The 18776-nt window shown below is 45.0% G+C and overlaps 1 protein-coding gene across 1 annotated transcript in view; it reads right to left on the bottom strand.

The window, feature by feature from the left end:
* ELAPOR2 (endosome-lysosome associated apoptosis and autophagy regulator family member 2) overlaps positions 1-18776 on the bottom strand; it is a 106692-nt gene that overhangs the window by 49999 nt on the left and 37917 nt on the right. The window contains exon 2 of the mRNA XM_064443707.1: positions 5736-5856. Within this exon, the coding sequence (XP_064299777.1) occupies positions 5736-5856 (121 nt within the window). The remainder of the gene's footprint in view (positions 1-5735; positions 5857-18776) is intronic.

Here is an 18776-nt window from a genome sequence, read left to right as displayed (position 1 = left end):
ACTGAAACTCTTTTTTACAAGAAGACACAGTTGGCTCAGCTATATCTCAGGAGTAGTAGATACCAACCAAAACTTCTGAAGCTAACAGATCTCCAAAGCTGGAAAATGTCCTGCCTGTGGTGTTTGTACTGTGGTCCCCAGCTCTGCAGGCTGTAGGACTGAAAGAGATACCTAAGGGAGTCCAGGACTCTACCAAATGTCAGGATGAGTCCCAGTGTCAGAACGCTCTGGTGTAAGGTAGGATCTGCAAAATGCAGCAGGATCTGAATAAGTTTGTAGAATGATCAGAAAGACTCATATCAAAGGATATGCCGTATGTTTTTCTTGATAAAATAACTCTAGACCTATGAGAAAAGGAAAGCATCTCATCAAGTCATTAATTACTTGGAGAGATGTGTATGCAATGCCTGGCCAAGTCTGTAGGACAAATCCCACTCTGTATATGATCCACAGAGAAAGTGCATTGTAGCAGCCCCAAATACAGAACAGTTCACAGAATCATAGAATCATTAAGGTTGGAAAAGACCTCCAGGATCATCAAGTCCAACTGTCAACCCAACACCACCTTGCCTCCTAAACCATGTCCTGAAGTGCCATGTCTACGCGTTTTTTTAACATCTCCAGGGATGGTGACTCCACCACCTCTCTGGGCAGCCTGTTCCAATGCCTGACCACTCTTTCAGCAAATAAATTTTTCCTAATATCCAATCTAAACCTCCCCTGATGCAGCTTGAGGCCATTTCCTCTCATTCTATCGCTCATACTTTGGGAGAAGAGACCACCACCCACCTCACTACAGCCTCCTTTCAGGTAGTTGTAGAGAGCGATAAGGTCTCCCCTCAGCTTCCTCTTCTCCAGGCTAAATAACCCCAGCTCCCTCAGCTGCTCCTCATAAGACCTGCTCTCTAGACCCTTCACCAGCTTCATTGCCCTTCTCTGGACATGCTCCAGCAACTCAGTGTCCTTCTTGTCGTGAGGAACCCAAAACTGAACACAGTATTCAAGGTGCGGCCTCACCAGTGCCGAGCACAGGGGCACCATCACTGCCCTGCTCCTGCTGGCCACACTATTGCTGATACAAGCCCAGAAGCTGTTGGCCTTCTTTGCAACCTGGGCACACTGCTGGCTCGTGTTCAGCCGGCTGTCGACTAACATCCCCAGGTCCTTCTCTGCCAGGCACTTTCCAGCCACTCTTCCACAAGCCTGTAACGTTGCATGGGATTTTTGTGACAAAAGTGCAGGACCTGGCATTTGGCCTTGCTAAACCTCATACAGCTGACCTCAGCCCATCAATCCAGCCTGTCCAGATCCCTCTGCAGAGCCTTCCTACCCTCGAGCAGATTGACACTCCCGCCCCAACTTAGTGTCATATGCAAACTTACTGAGGGTGCCCTCGATCCCCTCATCCAGATCATTGATAAAGATATTAAACAAGACTGGCCCAAAACTGAGCCCCAGGGAAAACCGCCCATGACTGGCCACCAGCTGGAGTTAGCTCCGCTCACCACAACTCTCTGGGCTCGGCTGTCTGGACAGTTTTTTACCCAGTAAAGAGTACACCCGTCCAAGCCATGAGCCGCCAGCTTCTCTAGGAGGATACTGTGGGAAACAGTATCAAAGGGTTTACTAAAATCCAGGTAGACAACATCCACAGCCTTTCCCTCATCCACTAGGCGGGTCACCCTGTCATAGAAGGAGATCAGATTGGTCAGGCAGGACCTGCCTTTCATGAAGCCATGCTGGCTGGGCCTGATCCCCTGGTTGTCCGGCACATGCTTGGTGAGCTCACTCAAAATGAACGCTCCATAACCTTCCCCAGTACCAAGGTCAGGCTGACAGGCCTGTAGTTCCCCAGATCCTCCTTCCAGCCCTTCTTGTAGATGGGCGTCACTTCAGCAAGCCTCCAGTCATCTGGGACCTCCCCTGTTAACCAGGACTGCTGATAAATGATGGAGAGTGGCTTGGCAAGCTCCTCCGCCAGCTCCCTCAGTACTCTTGGGTGGGTCCCGTCCGGCCCCATTGACTTGTTAGTGTCCAGGTGGTGCAGCAGGTCATGAACTGCTTCCTCCTGGATTATGGGAGTTTGTTCTGTGATCTGTCCCTGTCTTAAAGCTCAGGAGGCTGAATATCCTGGGAATAACTGGTCTGACTGTTAAAAGACTGAGGCAAAGAAGGCACTAAGTACCTCAGCCTTCCCCTCATCATTGGTGGCAATGTTCCCCTCTGCATCCAATAGAGGATGGAGATTCTCCTTGGCTCTCTTTTTGTTGTTAATATAGTTGTAAAAACATTTTTTCTTACAACAGTGGCCAGACTGAGTTCTAGCTGGGCTTCTGCCTTTCTAATTTTCTCTCTCCATGACCTAACAATATCCCTGTACTCCTCTTTATTTGTCCGGCCCTTCTTCCAAAAGTGCTAAACTCTTCTTTTTTTCCTGAGTACAGCAAAAGCTCCCTGTTCATCCAGGCCAGTCGTCTTCCCCACTGGTTCATCTTGCAGCACTTGGGGACAGCTGGCTCCTGCTCCCTTAAGACTTCCTTCCTGAAGAAAGCCCAGCCTTCCTGGATTCTTTTGCCCTTCAGGACTTCCTCCCAAGGGACTCTCCCAACCAGTGCCCTGAAGAGGCCAAAGTCTGCCCTCCAGACGTCCATGGTAGTGGTTCTGCTGACCCCCTTCTTACTTCACCAAGAATCGAGAGCTCACTCATATCATGGTCGCTAAGCCCAAGACGGCCTCCAACCACCACACCTCCCACCAGTCCTTCTCTGCTTGTAAACAGGAGGTCAAGTGAGGCACCTCCCCTGGTAGGCTCACCCACCAGCTGTGTCAGGAAGGTATCTTTCATGTACTCCAGGAACCTCCTAGACTATTTCCTCTCTGCTGTGTTGTATTTCCAGCAGATGTTCAGTAAGTTGAAATCCCCCATGACAACAAGGGCTACTGATTGTGAGATTTCTGCCAGCCACTTGTAGAACTCTTCATCTACCTCTTCATCCTGGTTGGATGGTCTATAACAGACTTCCAGCAGGATATCTGCCTCGTTGGCCTTCCTGTTCATCCTTATCCACAAGCACTTGACCTTATCACCACAATCACTAAGCTCTATATAATAAGGACCACGGTACACCGCCTCTCTTTCCTTCCTTGCCTCTCCCTTCTGAAGAGCTTATAGCCATCCATTGCAGCACAGCAGTCATAAGAGTCATCCCACCATGTCTCTGTGATGGCAGCTAAGTCATAGCTGTGCTGTTCCACAATGGCTTCCAGCTCCTCCTGTTTGTTACCCATGCTGTGTGCATTGGTGTAGATGCACTTGAGCTGGGCTACCTATTTCACCCCCAACCTTGGCACGCCACTTCTAGTCTCCTCTCTTGAGGAGACTATAGGCTCTGAGGCTATAGCAATTTGTGCTTTTAGTCTAAGACATTCTTAGTCCAGCTCCTGTGTTGTCAGGTCAGACAGAAGCCACCAGCTCAGAGAATACAATAAGTCAGTGGGGAGGTGTCTATCTGTCAGCATTTTCAGTACAACCCATCATCAACAATAGATCCCCATGTGCAAACTCTGAAGAGCTGGAGGGCACATAATTTTCAAAAGCTGCCTCTACCAGTATATCCCACCCATAGAGGAATGGACTGCCAGCCAAAATCTACACTGGTTCAAAACGACCACGTTAGCCAAGCTGAATGGGAGGGGTGTTCCCTACACATTCCTGCAGTGATTGACTGCTGATGACAGATTCATGCTTTCAGCCTGAAAGATTGGTTGTTCTCAAAGCAAAAGGTGAAAGACTACGAGATGAGAAACCTAAAATGACTTTTGCCATCAGCATATAGCCAGACATCTCCTGAAGCCAGATAATCTACTACAGACACAAAAAAAGAGACAGAACTACATTAACACCACTGCACTCCCAGGAGCCCAGAGAGGTCAATCTGAAGGGCTCAGTAAAAAAAGAAAAATATCCAATTGCTTCTCAAACCAGCTGAATTGCTATGGGACTTAACAGCAACACAACAAGGAGGAAAGGGATCAACCAAGATGAGTTTTCCAGTGTATTTAGAAGAATCCTGTACTTCGGTGTATAATATCACATCCAATCTACTGGGCAAAGTTTTCCCCTTGTCTAGTAGTGGGGCAGATATGAAGAATCCAGAGACTCATCTATTGTTACAAAACAGTTGAGTTTTCATTGGAACTGATTTAAGACCAGAAAGTCACACAGATAAGAGGAGGTGAAGAGGGAAGTGCACCATTTGTCGAAATCTGTAGCAGAAAGTCAAGGAGAATGTAATGTTGCTGAGCCTTAAACCATTTATCACAAGGTTTAAGAAGAAATAGTGTATATCAGAAAAAATTAGTTATACCTATGTACTCCAGAGGACACCAAAAGTGGTTGTGCAGCAGAAGGGATAACACTATTTGCACCTTTATAGTGCAGACAGCAAAAAGTAACAGGCTTGAAGTACAAGGGAGATTCAACAGCAGAAAAAGCTGTAACAGGAGTGAAAATTAATAGAACAAAATAGATGAGCAAATATCTGGGGAGCCTGCGGGCTTTTCATCACCAGAGGTCCCTGAAAACAGTCCAGCCAAACATCAGCCATGAATGACAAAGACGTTGCTACTATAGCTATTTGGGCTGGGGGATGAATTATGGGATCACCTGAGGTGCTTCCCAGCTCTATATTTCTGTAATTGAAAAACACATCCTAAGGATATACTGAGATTCCACATTTAGAATCTCAGAAACTAAACCCAAATACCAGGAATGACACAGGCAGTTTCTCAAATGATGCTTGCAAGCAGTCAGAAATCTTCCAATGGCCAACACTGCTCCAGAAAACATTTATGTGCTTTACCCTGAACATATGTCATAAAAAAAGAAAGAACAATAAGCCTTTACAGGAGAAGAGTCAGAAGTGAATAAAATCTCACCTGTCGCACACTAAAACTGAAAGGACATTGCCATTGTTCATCCTGCTTCTCAGGTTCAATAATTTATACCCCCTAGTACAAATTACTGAGAAAGTAGAGGACTGCTAGGATCTTTTGTGAAGAAGAGCAAGGAAGTGTGATGGGAAAGAGCATTCAGCTTGGGAAGCTAACAAACAGTGAGGGAATAGTTCAAATGTGTTTGCAGAGCAGCAGTTTGCTTATGTCCCCAGGTGCAAAGAAGTGTTTTAACATTAAAAAAAAAATGCAGGACCAAGTGATATGCGAACACTCCAAGCTGTTAAAAATAAATACATAAATAAATAAAACGCAAAAGCTTCATTATGAAAATAACTCAGGCAAATAAGACATTTACCATTACTTATTCATTCAGCTTATTAATTAGCTAAATAATGCAGGTAGCGAGAATATGGACACTATGCAAATATAATTTGGTCACTCCTGGTCACCATTTTAGCCAATACAGCTACAATGAACTGGAGATCTGCAGAACTTAAGAGTATGGCAGCTCAGTACAAGCAATGACACCTCTTCAAGGGTTGTTGTAATAGGCGTGGCTTGTCTGTGAATTAGCATACCTGGGTACCCGCAGCAGATATTGAGTTATACAGCTACACTGCAAAGACAATCCCTGCTCCACAGCTCCAAAAGACAAGAGGAGTTGGAGGAGAAGAACTAACTCAGGGACACTCACATCAGTGACAGAGCTAAGAAGCCACACAAGGGTAAATTGCACAAACAGCTAGTAACGGTCTGTAAAATGAAAAGTGCCAACGTACTGCATTCCTTCCCTTTCACCGGGTCGGGTAGTCCAGAGCACTCCACCGACGGATTCGGGACAGCCACCCTCCATCTGGAGCCACTGCTGTCGCACTCTGTGTACTCGAAGTGGTAATCTGTCTGCAAGCAATTACAAAGAATTTCAGTTTAATCATAACATTTGCATATTAAGCTCATTAATCAAGACTGAGATTAGCAAACTCAGTTCTAATTAAACCAGAAAGGAAGTAGCTGGTGTGGAACATACTGCGCAGCACTCTCACTGCTTTGATGATCTCCGTGTATCATCACAGAGCAAGCACAAAGCGCATCGGATGCTGTGCAGCACAAATGTTAAGGCAGGGGGTGGGTTTTGCAAAAGCACTTGAGAGACAGGACACATATTCCACTAGAATTTTTTTCCCAGTCTCTTAGAGCAGGATTGATCCCAAACTTCTGGCCATCATGGTACCCGATCTACAGTGGCCACCCAGGTGTCATCTTTGGTCGATGGAGCAAGGCATACCCAGAGCACAAATCATCCAAGGTTAGGTTGGATGTCTAAGACAGATGGGATGAATCACCTTCTGCAAGCACCTTTCCCTCTTCATCCACCTCAGAGGAAGCCCAGGCAAATTAGGGGAGATAAACCCAGTACTAGGATACCTCTGAAAATGCCATCCAGGGTCAGCTCTGAGGAGTAACTCAAGGCAGAATGATGATGTGAGGGAAGATCATCCCATGGTCTCTGTGACTGAGATAAGCCCTGAGTAGTCTAAGTGAAAAGCAGTAAGAAACTTCCTAGAATTAGCTAGGAAAGAATATGAGCTATTTATCTTATTAATAATATTGGTTCAGATCTTAGATAGAATCTAGACTCACATCTAGTTACATTTTTAGTTTTGTCTTTTTAGTTTTGTTTCCAAATTCATAGCCCAGAATTTTACTATTAAAATAAACCTCAGCAACATCTCATTCTTGAATTGTTTTGGTATCAAGAGAGAGTTTGGGTAAGGCTGGCAAAGTCGGTGCATACCTTTCTTCAGAGGGAACAGACGTATATTAAAACGAGACATACTGGCAAGCTCCATGAAATGTCTCCACATGGGCAAGGCCACCTCCAGCTCCCTTTGCAGTCAATAGAGTGAAAGCATTGGCCACATGCCTATGTTAGACACCTGCTGCAAAGGGGACAAGGAGATAACACATATCGCAGAAATGCCTCTTTCTCTCCAATGGGAGACCAGCCACTTGGTTTGGATGGAGACTTCTCTATTTCCTCAGGGAAACCCCACCTCTGACATTGCATGGACCTGTGTGGCCTATAAAAATAACACACAAAATCATGGGACTGAGGAAAACGGGATCAGAGCTTTAGCCACTGACTTGAGGTTTACGCAGCTTTAGAGTAGGTTGGTGTGGTGGATCCATAAAATTTGTTGGTTCCTTTCAACTTGGCTGGCTTCTCCTGGCAGGATTGGCCATGAACCAAGGAGGGGGAAGGCAATTGTCGTGTCCATAGCCCAAAGCACAAGCAGAAGAGTTCCTTAGCTGGCGTAGCTCATGCTCACTACAGCGAAACCCACCCATGAGGCAGTATAAATCGGCCTTCCTAAAGATCTGTGCCACAAGGACTGCAGATATCAGTCCCTAAGCTATGCTGCCCTAGGAGGAGGTACCCTGTGCACTCAAGGACTGTTTTGGGGGTAATCTTTTCCTGTTCCTTCTATGATCCCTTGCAGTGCCAACATCCCACATGATGGAGCAGAACCGGGGGAATCAGGTGGACAAAGGTGGGTCCATGCTGGCTCTGGTATAGATTAGTTAATCCTTGCAAATACTCAGCTGACTCACAAGGACAAGTCTTGCAATTCTCCTCATTTACTCATAACAAACAATACTGAGTTTAATACTTTTCCTACTGTTACCGTAGCTCTCCAGAGATATTCAGATATTAATAAAGTTCTACCTAAACATCATTAAAGCCTTTGGTATTTTGCATCCAAGTGCAAATAATATTCTGATTTCTCTGGGATTAATATTTTCATGGTTCAACAAATGTCTTTGCAGCTCAGCCTATGGTTTAGAAACCTAAGTAACAGCACAGCAGAAAGGAAAACTATTTGTCTCAAAAACGAATCAAAGCATTTGAAGATACTATCAAACCCAGAACTACACATGATATATGATACATGACACTCTCAACTCTGCGAATACATTCAATTAAAATATGCATTTTCCCCCCTTCATCTCATTATACAGTCTTCAAGGAACAGAAAAAAACAGTTCTTAATCATCTTGGTATGAAATCTGCCTATAAAACAACCAGAATATATAAATAACATATCTGTACTAGGTCCATCTCATAGTTCATATAACTTTAAAAAAAAATTATCTATTAAATTAAATATGCAAGATTGGAGTGAAGCAAAGAAAAGGATATTGAAACCCTCTGAGTCTGGTTCATGTTCAGATCTCTTCCGTGAGGTCAGAAAAATTATAGAGAGCGGTTTGGTGTCAACAATCCAGGTTGCTCTCACAGCCACCCTCTCAAAATACACTTGAGGGGTGACTAGCCAGCAATCCCTCTGTAGCCAAGAAGGAGCCAGAGGGGGGTCTCAGAAGTGGTGCAGCTAGGAGGGACACACCATGCAGTGCAGAAATGTCCCTTCTAATGGTCTGGCTTTCAACTATCAAATCTCAGGACAGTAACTAAAATTATAAAGAAAAAAGGGTTTCCAAATTCAGGCAGAAGAGTCAGGTCTCCATGTCTCTTCTTCTATCCCTCCATGGAAATCTCTCCAGCTTTAACCAGCCAGACAAGGTTTCCAGGGGCAGATGCCCCCAAGAGATGCCCTTCCCTCTGACCACTCCACCGCTGTGTGCAGCTACCTGTGTCCACCAAGGAGTCTCAAGACTTACTAGGAACGTTGTACAGCAGAACTAGGTTCTTACATGATCTCTTTCCATTACTTTTTCCTCTACTGTGATGGGTTCCCTTATGGAAGAGGGGGATTTTTTGTTGTTTTCTATCTAACTTTCAACACAACTTTATGTCTGAAAACCACTCCATGGACTTGGTTGTTCCTTTGGTAATTGACTGCAATGAAAGGTCTGCAAATTAACTTCTGCCCTTGGTTACACACGCATAGATCCAAAATGTCTTCCAGCTACCATAGCTCCCATCTTCTCCCCTATCCTATATTTTTACCTAGAAACAACCACCAAGGGTCCAGCTGTATCAATCTTTTAAAACCAGAATACATCTGCGCTGCATCACAGGCATGCCAGCGGCTCACAGCTTTGGCTGCACCACTGGCCAGCATTAAATTAATCGGCTTGGCTACTTATAGCAGGTAAATGGAGCTCTGCATGGAGCTCTGGTGCAGCTAAATGATCCAGCATCTCAAGCTGACTTAGCAGCCATGGTGATGCTGTCCTCAGCACCCAGCGTAGCTCAGGTCCATCCCTACGAGCTGGAAGCACACCTTGACTGCAGCACCGACACCCTCAGAGCACACATGATGTAGCAAGCAGTGGAAACCGCCCACTAGCACCCGCTTACCGGGCTCAGCGCTTCTAATCTGCCTCAGCAATTTGAACTTCCAAATATAGAAGGCTGACATAGGAGCCTCCTCAGCACCGTGGGACGCTTACAACATCTTTGCATCTCACTGAAAAAATGCCGTTCCATTATGCTGGGATTTCTTCTCCTCCCTGATGGAGAAATGTCTTCACCCACCAGTTCTCTGAAATTAATTTCATGGCAAATCCATTGCCAGATGTTATCCATTGCCAGCTATTACTCTGGTTTTGCTTTCAGTGTTTTTTCCCCACTATCATCCAGATATATAACTTTAAATTTGGCCATGGGCCTGTTTTAATTTTAACTGTAAATCTGACTCTGTTTTATTACTTTCCCGGGCTTGGCTTTAATGTTCTAAACATGTCCCTCCCCCAGTTCAGCTGCTATTTGCTATAACATTTCCTACTTTATTGCTCATAATTCCTAGGCTTTGGCAAAACTGGTTTGACTTTCAGGCCCAAAGAGTAGGTTTCCACAGGGAAGTGTCTCTCAGAAAAAAAAATTAACAGCACCCCATGTAGGGTTAAGCTAAAAACAAAAAAAGCAATTTTCTAAATGGAAAATGGATGCTGTTCCAAGAAGATGCTCAGAATCAATGTGTAGTCCTCAGCCTCAAATTTCAAATGAAAGGTTAATGGTAACCTGAAAAATGCCACCAAAAATAGGCAAGTGTCTTTATTTTACCCTGTGCTGAATTTTGCTTTATTTTTCTTGGAGAATTAGCAAAATCACATCTGCGCTACCATGCAAAGCTGTTGTAAGAAATTCTTCAACGTACGTACACTCTCTTTGAAGGACACCACGTACAAAAGAGACGTCCTCGTGCCTGCACATAATGTCAAAGGGACAGCGCACGGTCACAGCTCTAGCCAGGGGGTGAAAGTAATGACAGAACTTGTCCAGCATGCTATGTTCAAAAAGCATCGATATGGGATCGATGGTGTGGGCCTGTCACCTTCACACGTGCCCCATGCAAAACTCCCGCAGACATCTGCTGGCTGCATGGGGGCACCCACACCTCCTGCTCTGCAGCCCCTCTCCGCTCCCAGCCCACCACGAGCCGGCTGAGTGACGCTTCCCCAAGGCATGTCCTCCCCCACATGTCCTCCAACTCCACTGTCCCTCTTCTCACACAACCCTCGTTTTGACCTGAAGTGGCACTGAGCACTCCTCCTCGCCCGCGTTCCCAGACCCAGTGCATTTAGTGTTGGATGTATCCAGTGCAGACTTCTACGCCTGAACTTGCTATCGCACAGTCCGTTGCAACAACTGACAGACACGGGCACTTCCAGGGCACAGCTCCTCTCATCTTAAAGTAAACGCCTATTTCAGGGCATTTCTGAAACTCTAGAAGTATCGGTTTCCTCTCCACTGACTGGAGAGCTTTCTCCCAGCTGACCCCCTGTAGAACTGAGCTTTCTCCATGAGGAAGAGCAACACCCACTTCAGTGCCTTTCCTACTTTTTTGCACCAATCTTTTCATTCCCTCCTTTCACCTAAATGGGAGATGCCCCATAGCCCTTCCCACTTAACTAGAACTGAAGGGCAGAGAGGGCACAAGCCCTCACAGCCAGTTCCCAATGCACTGAACACTTGATGTGGGCAGAAACAATGGTGACACCCAGGAGTAACATACATTTACCATAGCTGTTCTGAAATATAACAGCAAGTCTCTTACAATTTAACAGCTTGCTCTGCTCATGTTGTTTTCCAACCACAGATATCACTGAGCCAAAAAAAAGGGAAAAAAGCTTCTACACTACCTGCCACAATATTATTAAAAAAAAACCTCTCAGGAGGTTTGAGGTCTGTCGCTTATTCTTTCCCTGAACTTGCACTGCTTGTTCCACGGATACTTTTGCTTAACCCGATTAACAGCACACAATGCTATTAAAAGATATTGTTTGCCAAAAGGAGTACCCATAATCTTTACAGACCCATGTGCTACCTATATTTACATGTGCAGTAGGGATTAGTTCTGTATTTATTAACAAAAAAAAAAAATGGCCCACACAGAAATAAAAGCCCCTTTCAGGAAAGAATGAATTCAGGAGGAGATAAGAAGGGAGTCCAACCCCACTGAGCACTCTTGTGATCCCCTCAGACTAATCACAGTGAAAGGAGACAACACTTTCACATCCCTGGTGCACCAAGATGTGATATCCCAAAAGAAGGCAGATGTAGAAACACGGCAGTCTCTCTGTGTGGCTGTGTTTCCCCACGTCTGTCCTCTGTGGCATTAGCACACTCAGGGACTACGCTTGCAACGCCTTGAGATTACTCCAGTGCTTTCAAGGGCTGCCTATCAGTCATGCCTCCTGATTCAGGCTTTGAAAGAACTGATGCAAGTTCCCATTTCTTATTAGTTTTGGGCTTCTATCCCATCCTCCTTTACTGCACTCATTATTTCTAATTATATCCTCTGGCGTCAGTAAATACCCCTGCTTCCCCTCTGTGCTCTTATCATCCCCAGCCCACGAGCGAGCTGCAGACCCATCCATCAGCAGGGCTCTGCCACGTCACTCATTCAGATCTAATGCCCAGCTCTATGCTTCTCCTCAACATGAACACATTCTTCTTTTTCTCCTTTGAAATTACTTATATCAGTGTTTTTCAGCTGAAAACTTGAGCCGGGCTTTCAATTATTTCCATCCTTATTCCTAAATCCCCAAATTCCTAAAGACATTTATGTGCATTCTGTCACATTTCTCTTTCTGGACTCCTAATTCATTTATGGCTTTTTTGGCAGTGAGCAACCCAGCCCTCATTGCATTACTTAGAACCCTACAACGCAGCTGCCTGTATTCAGACTTTCTGAAAATCAGAATCTTGAGCCTAATTCAAGCACCAGGTTTCAACCACCAGAAGCTGAGGTTGAAACACTGCCAAAGCCATCTGCAAATTAAAGATGAACTGAAGAGGTTTACTGAACGTAAGCCAAAATTCAGCAAAAATATATCATCAATATTTGTGAAGAATTAGAATAAATGACATTTTAGGTAAGTTTTTATATAAGCTATTTAAACATAATTTCCAGGATTCTAACCCAAATGTATTAAAATAAATGTCTAGTCCTAGGCCAGCGAGCAGAGTGACAAGCAACGGACAGATCTGTAGGGAATGGTGGGGTAAGTTCAGAGAGCCATGAGCAGCTCCACCAGCAGGAGGACGGAGACAACCCTTAGCAATGTTTAGAAACAAACAGCTGATAGAAAAGTGTTTAGATTAATATTGTACCTCAGTGGAAATGAGAAAGGTATGGAGCTGTCACACCACCCTGGTCAAAGGACTTCCTCTGCCCCTTGGTCAGCATACTGCAGCATGGGATGATGGTCATCAGAGAGAGGATGCTTGCAGCACACCTCAGACGTCCAGAGCAGGGCACATGAACTTGTTCCTCCCTCCAGAGCTGGACGAGCTAGGTAGCCTAGCTTGGACACACTTGTTTCTACACAAGCATCTATGGTTAGGGACAAGTCCTTCTGTGTGTACCTCTTCACCCAACCGTGACATGCTAGGCTGCCATTTCAATTTTGACTGCTTTGGTGCAGCCTCTGAACAGCTCCTAGTCCAAGAGGTACCCACCTCGTAACTGAGACTCCCAGAGATGCTTGTCATAGAAATAATGTTATTACTATGGCAGAGTTTTAAAGTAAGAGATAGCAGGGCTAAAAGGGCGCTTCAGAAGCCATTTAACCCATCTTCTTGTCCCCGATACCTAAACCATTCCTGAAAGAAGTTTGCCTAACCTCTTAGAAAATCCCCAGTGAAGGATGTTATGTAGCTTCCCAGAGTAAAGCTGTTATCAGCTAGATAAAATGATGCTAATGTGCATGGGCCATTCATCAGGCAGCTAATGAAGCAGTTATCTTCATCAAGGAAGCTGAGCACAAGAGCTAGGAAAAATACGTGGGTGTGAAGGGTTTATTTGTTGAAAAGTACAGCCCATTTCAACACATAAACAGATTCAGAGAGCAGGCAGGCACCAAAGGCAGGCTGTGCCCTTTGAAGAAACCATATTTACTATACTATACATTTACTATATGGTTTGTTAAGGACAGTGCATTCCCATGTGACACAACATCACCTGCATAAAACTTCAGGGCTGTGCTCTGAGCACTGTCTTCTCTTGGCCTGCAGCCACCCTCACTCTGGCTGAAATCAGTGGAGATTTCACCAGCCTCACTGGGCACTGGTCGGGGTCAGACACAATCATCTTTCAGCAGAGATGATGAGCTTTTTCACTCTGACGTTTCTTCAGCCTCTGCCAAATCCCTTTCAGCAGCAGTCCAGTAATGATTAGGAGAGTTTTTATTATCATTATCTTATTTATCCTTTCAGTGACCATTTTCAGTCTGAAAAGGTCAGGTCAGCCCAGCCAGCAGCCCTTTGACTGTAAGAAATTTATTTTTATTTTAAATAAAACTTCACAAACAAGCTATATGCAGCACTAGCCCAGCCATCTCTGAAAGTGTCTGGGTTTATTTGTCTTTGCAACCTAGACAGACAAGTAGTTCTTAGAAAAACAGTGGCTCTTTCATCCAGGGCCTCATCTGTTGCCCAGCTAAGTCAATAAAAGATATCCATTGACTTCAAAGGACAACAGGATGAGCCACAGTCAACCAGCTCATTTACTCATCACCCTAAGTATTAAATAGCAGGCAATAGGCATTGCCATCCTTGCAAGTAAAAATCTAGAGAGAGTAAACACCTTTCTACCTTTTAAGATCATCCCATTAAATTCCATGGGTGGAGATACCAAACAGAATTCTACGGGATGGCGCAAAATAGCCCTCAAAAAGATTATTTTCAGCCAGACAAACTGTATCTGTGGAGGCATCTCCAGTGATGGCTTAATAAGTTCATAAGGTGTATAGGGCAGCTTCTCTGCCCTAACCCACGCTTTTCCTCTTCCCTTGTGTCAGCACTACAGTTTAGAAGAACCTGATTTTTTTTTTCACTAGTTTTCAGCCACAACAGCTCGTTGATCCAGTTCATCGCAGGCTGTGTGAGCGCTGCTGTGGACACAGAGGAGAAAGTGGCAATGAGCAGCTGAGGTGGAAAGATGGAGGGCAGAAGAAGAGCAGGGAACAGGACTGACCTAACAGCCACATGGACTTAGACTGGGTTAAACTGATGGTGCAATGCACCTTGACTCTCATGTCTCCTCTCCCAGCTTTCACAGCTGTGTTACTCAAGGGTTTGGGTCTCTCAGGCACCACAGAGCAGTTTAATGAATATGGAAATTAAAACAGTCTCTAGGGATACACATCTCCACAGCCACTCAACAGAATTTCCAAATGCATATTCTGGTTCATAGCAACAAAACCTTATAAATCTTCATCAAAGCGAGATTTCTTAATGCCAGCTAGGCCATAGAAATAGAGAGTTACAGAATAAACTTTGTGTTCTAACTGCATCTTTCATGAAATGCTGACTACTGTTTTATACTTCCCCCCGCTCTAGACAAAGCAACTTGCAAGAAAGCCATGAGCAAGAAATTCAGATATGATGATACATGTTTGCATGGTATCTCAAGCCCTAAAATGTTTCTTTCCTGAAGGAGAAAGTAGGAGTTAAACTCTCCCATCCTGCTCCATTGCCTCCCCATAGCTCAGCTTGGGTAATTTGGAGATGTGGGAATGAGGGCTGTAGACACATCTCAGATAAAGTTTGCAAAATGGAAGTTGTAAATGGCACCTTGTAAAAATGGTGCGAGATCTCAAATCCCTTAGCAAACAGGAGAATTAGGGCTCTTTTATAATGCATAAACAGGTTAGTTTGGACCAGAGGCATAAGTGCTCCTCCTTGGTCAACTGCTGGCTTGCTGTGGAGTCTCAAAGCAGTCTTACCTGCCCTGCAAGTATAATCTCATTTTGCACACCTGGAGACGATACACTTCTCTGCAGGTTATTTTGGGAATCAGTCGATTTTTGAGTGTCTTACCCAAAGTCAAATTATCAGACAAGTCAGGAGTGGAATCCAGAAGCTGAGTCCTTAAACAGATAATACTTGTTATTCTACAGACAAAGGGCATAGCCACAGAACAGATCTAAATTAACTAATGTAATTCCACAGCATTTCACCCACTGTCTGCATAGCTTCAGAAGAATGGAAGGCTTGGAGCACTTATTTTCTTTACATTTAAGACTCTGTAATAGGCCAGTTACCAGAGCCTTGAATAGGATGCTTGTGTCAGGATAGAGCTTGTAAAAACAGCAGATTAATAACCTGTCACTGTGTCTCTGATGGGTCATTCCACGTATGAGAGATGCCAAATGCCCACCACGAAGAGGGAATAAGCTGGCAAATAGTATAGCACAGAAAGCAGCAGAAGTTTCCCCGTTTCTCCACCAACACATTCCTGTCATCGTCTGATACAAGAAGTCTCCTCTTAGGCTGAAGGGATATTCCTGCAGTCATTCACTTTTGGGCCCCACTGCCCAGTCTGTGAAAAATGGTCCTGGTTAATACCTTTGGAGGATGTTGGTTTTAGAAGAGGATGCCAGTAAAATAAGAGCGGTTCAAGGATCAGGAAAAACATTTCAACACAGCTCTCAGGTGGGACCAGCTGACGGAGGACTAGATTGAGAAGTTCCACCTTCTCATGAGAAAACTTTTTATAATATCCATCCCTGTGTCTCCTACAATGTCACCAAACTTTTAGCTGGAAGTTAACTGTCTCAAGGATGACACAACTTTCTCAGGTCACAAATAAATTTAAATGATGGTATGAAACTGTCTGGCATGTTTCCAACAGCAAGGATAGAAGAGAAATGAGAGAGACACGTTCAATACCCAGAGCTTCCGCTGGGAGGAAAATCTGCTAGACGTGATCAATTAATTTGTTGTAATAAAGAGCACTGTAACCTGCTATCGATCATTTTTGTCCTGCGCTTTGTATCACATGGATTTCTAATATACGCACATGTCAGAGGACTGAAAGGAATATTACTCAGCGAGTCTTCCAATTGGCTTTTTTAACTACAATTCATGTGATAATTTTGTTAACAAGTCAGGGCTGCGTTAACAATCTGACAACAGTTCATTTATGGCTGTTGTCTAGGTAGGGCCTCCAAGGTGCACTAAATACAAACAAATAAAAAAGCAGTCACCTTTAACTAGTGTATGGGCACATACACACCCACAAGTGCATTTTGATACACACACAGAAAAACTCACACAAGGATAATTCTGTCATCATTCAACCCACAGGCTCCATCTCTCCTCGGCTGATAAAACTGGGTAAAACTTCACTGTCTCCAGCAGAGCTACACTGATTTACACCCACAGAGACTCAAGCTTCTTGTTTATCTTTTAACAGAAAGACAAAAGGTCATTAGAAGTAACACTTAGGTCTCAGGTGAAATTTGGTGTATCTCACTGCTGCTCCATGAGAACCCCCCCACCCCGACTGTGCAGCCAGAACTGCAACTTGTTGTCTCTGCTTTCAAACCCTTCCAGCAATGACAGCTCATTAGGTGCCGCAGAATTAACTTTCATCTTCCACCTGTGTGCGGGTGATGACTAAATGCATTCACAGAACAAGTCAGAAAGCAATTCCAAGCATGCCAGTAAATCCCACCATGGACCAGCACGAAGAGACTCTATAAGGAGCCAGACAGGATGGGATTGACCTCGCCAGGACATGGACAACAAGGACGACAGAGCAGGAGCTTGCTATCTTTCCCTGTCTTGGAATTAAAAGAAAATGCTCGGAGATAGTGCTCCTTTCGCAATGCAACGTGTCACTGCAGTCGGGGCACTGGGCTCAAACGCTGCGCCCTTCAAGGGTCCCATCGCGGCTTCTCAGGGTCTATGGTATGGGCACGCCAAGGCAATGCCCACAGTGCTCTGAAGGAGGATTGTAGCTAACTTCTACCTTCCCTGCTTGCTCACACCCACTGAAATGCCACGACAAAGCCCATGGCTGGATTTCCTCCCGGGATCCAGCAAACCCATTTCTCTCCCCTCTCTCCCCAGATGCTTTTATGTTGTGTTACATATCACTGAAGTGCTGGTGCTCTGGGAGGAATATTAACATTAAATATAAATATAGGCATTACAACCAAAGCCATCTGTTCCTCTCTGTCGATTACAAATCTATTCTCCTCATCCTGCACTACTCCAGCCTCGTACTTTCTCCCGCAGCCTGTCTCAGTGCACCCCAGCAAATATGCACATACACAAATTTGGCTCCAACTACCTCTAGACAGGGATTCAGATCAGCCTGACAAGGGACTGAGTAGCAAGGAAACAAGTATGCTAAGGGCTGCAGAGCTGGATAGAAAATATCCTGACAGGCACCAAGAGAGAAACACATCACAGGGGCAATGCAACTAACTGCTCCCTCGGAGCACCTGAGTGCTTCAGTGCATGCTTCACCTCAGCCACATGGGGATGAATCTGTGACTCCAGTAAGATAAAAATCATGCTTCAAGTGAAGCACATGCTGCTCTGAATTCAGGCAGTTGCCAGCAGACCACCTTAGCCTGGCCTGAGACAAGTGCAGATCTTTGGAGAGCTGAAAGGGATACAGGTACCCCAGAAACACAGGAGGGCAGAAATATAGCTCGGGACAAAGCAGAACGATATTCAGTCCTGCATGGTAAACCAGGAGCAAGCAAAGGCTCTTCCCTTTCCTTGAAGGACTGTGACATAAAGCTCCAGCTAAAACAGCTGCGGTAATACTTCCCCACAAGCTCCACATAATTGCTTTTCCCCTTTCATTATTTCTATTTCTTATTTCTACGCAAAAAATCTCACGGGAGAAGGTCACAAAAGATTTGGACAGAGAGAGTCTTTAGCAAGGAGAGCAGAAAAAACAATTCACAGCCCTTTTCCTGGGGTGGTGACAACCCTCTTCCCTCCCTCTTGACATGGAGATGCCAAGGGGAACTTTCCTAGCTTTGTGTCCTTGCCAAGCCAGACCAGCCTCATCCCTCCAGCAAAGAGCAGATGCCAGGGTCCCCATCTTGTCCCTGTCCCCTTGGCCACCCCTCAGGATCGCTGCTCACGCCTGCGTGGGATGGCCAAGCTGCTCAGGTCTGCCCGGGCAGTAACAATAGCTCAGGAAATCTGCTTGTTCTCTCAGTTCCTCTCCAGGTACCGTGGAGCAACGGAGCCAAACCCCAGCAAACAAAAGTTCAATCAGTCAAGGCTTGAAATAGAAACAGGACCACGCTGACTGTCACAACAAAGCGCAGAAAGAGTTGCACGGGCTTGATTGCAAGCGGAGCTATAACAGGCATGATATTTGTTCCTGGGGCTGCAGAATTTGCATATGACTCCCTCTGAGTTTATCAGGCATTTTTCCCTGCATAAGGAAGTAAATAAGCATTGTTAATTCTGAGCCAAAAGCAGAAGAAACTCCTCATTATACAGGAATTTATAGAACTGAAGGCTCAGGCTCACTGTGCTGCTCCATGGTCACCAGCGACAGGTAGTCAGGCTCCATGTCTTTGCCACACCACTG

The sequence above is a fragment of the Phalacrocorax carbo genome, chromosome 1 (genome assembly GCF_963921805.1).
Source record: "Phalacrocorax carbo chromosome 1, bPhaCar2.1, whole genome shotgun sequence".
NCBI lineage: Eukaryota > Metazoa > Chordata > Aves > Suliformes > Phalacrocoracidae > Phalacrocorax > Phalacrocorax carbo.
Note: the sequence above shows the minus strand (reverse complement) of the source record. Positions and strands in the feature narration are given on the sequence as shown.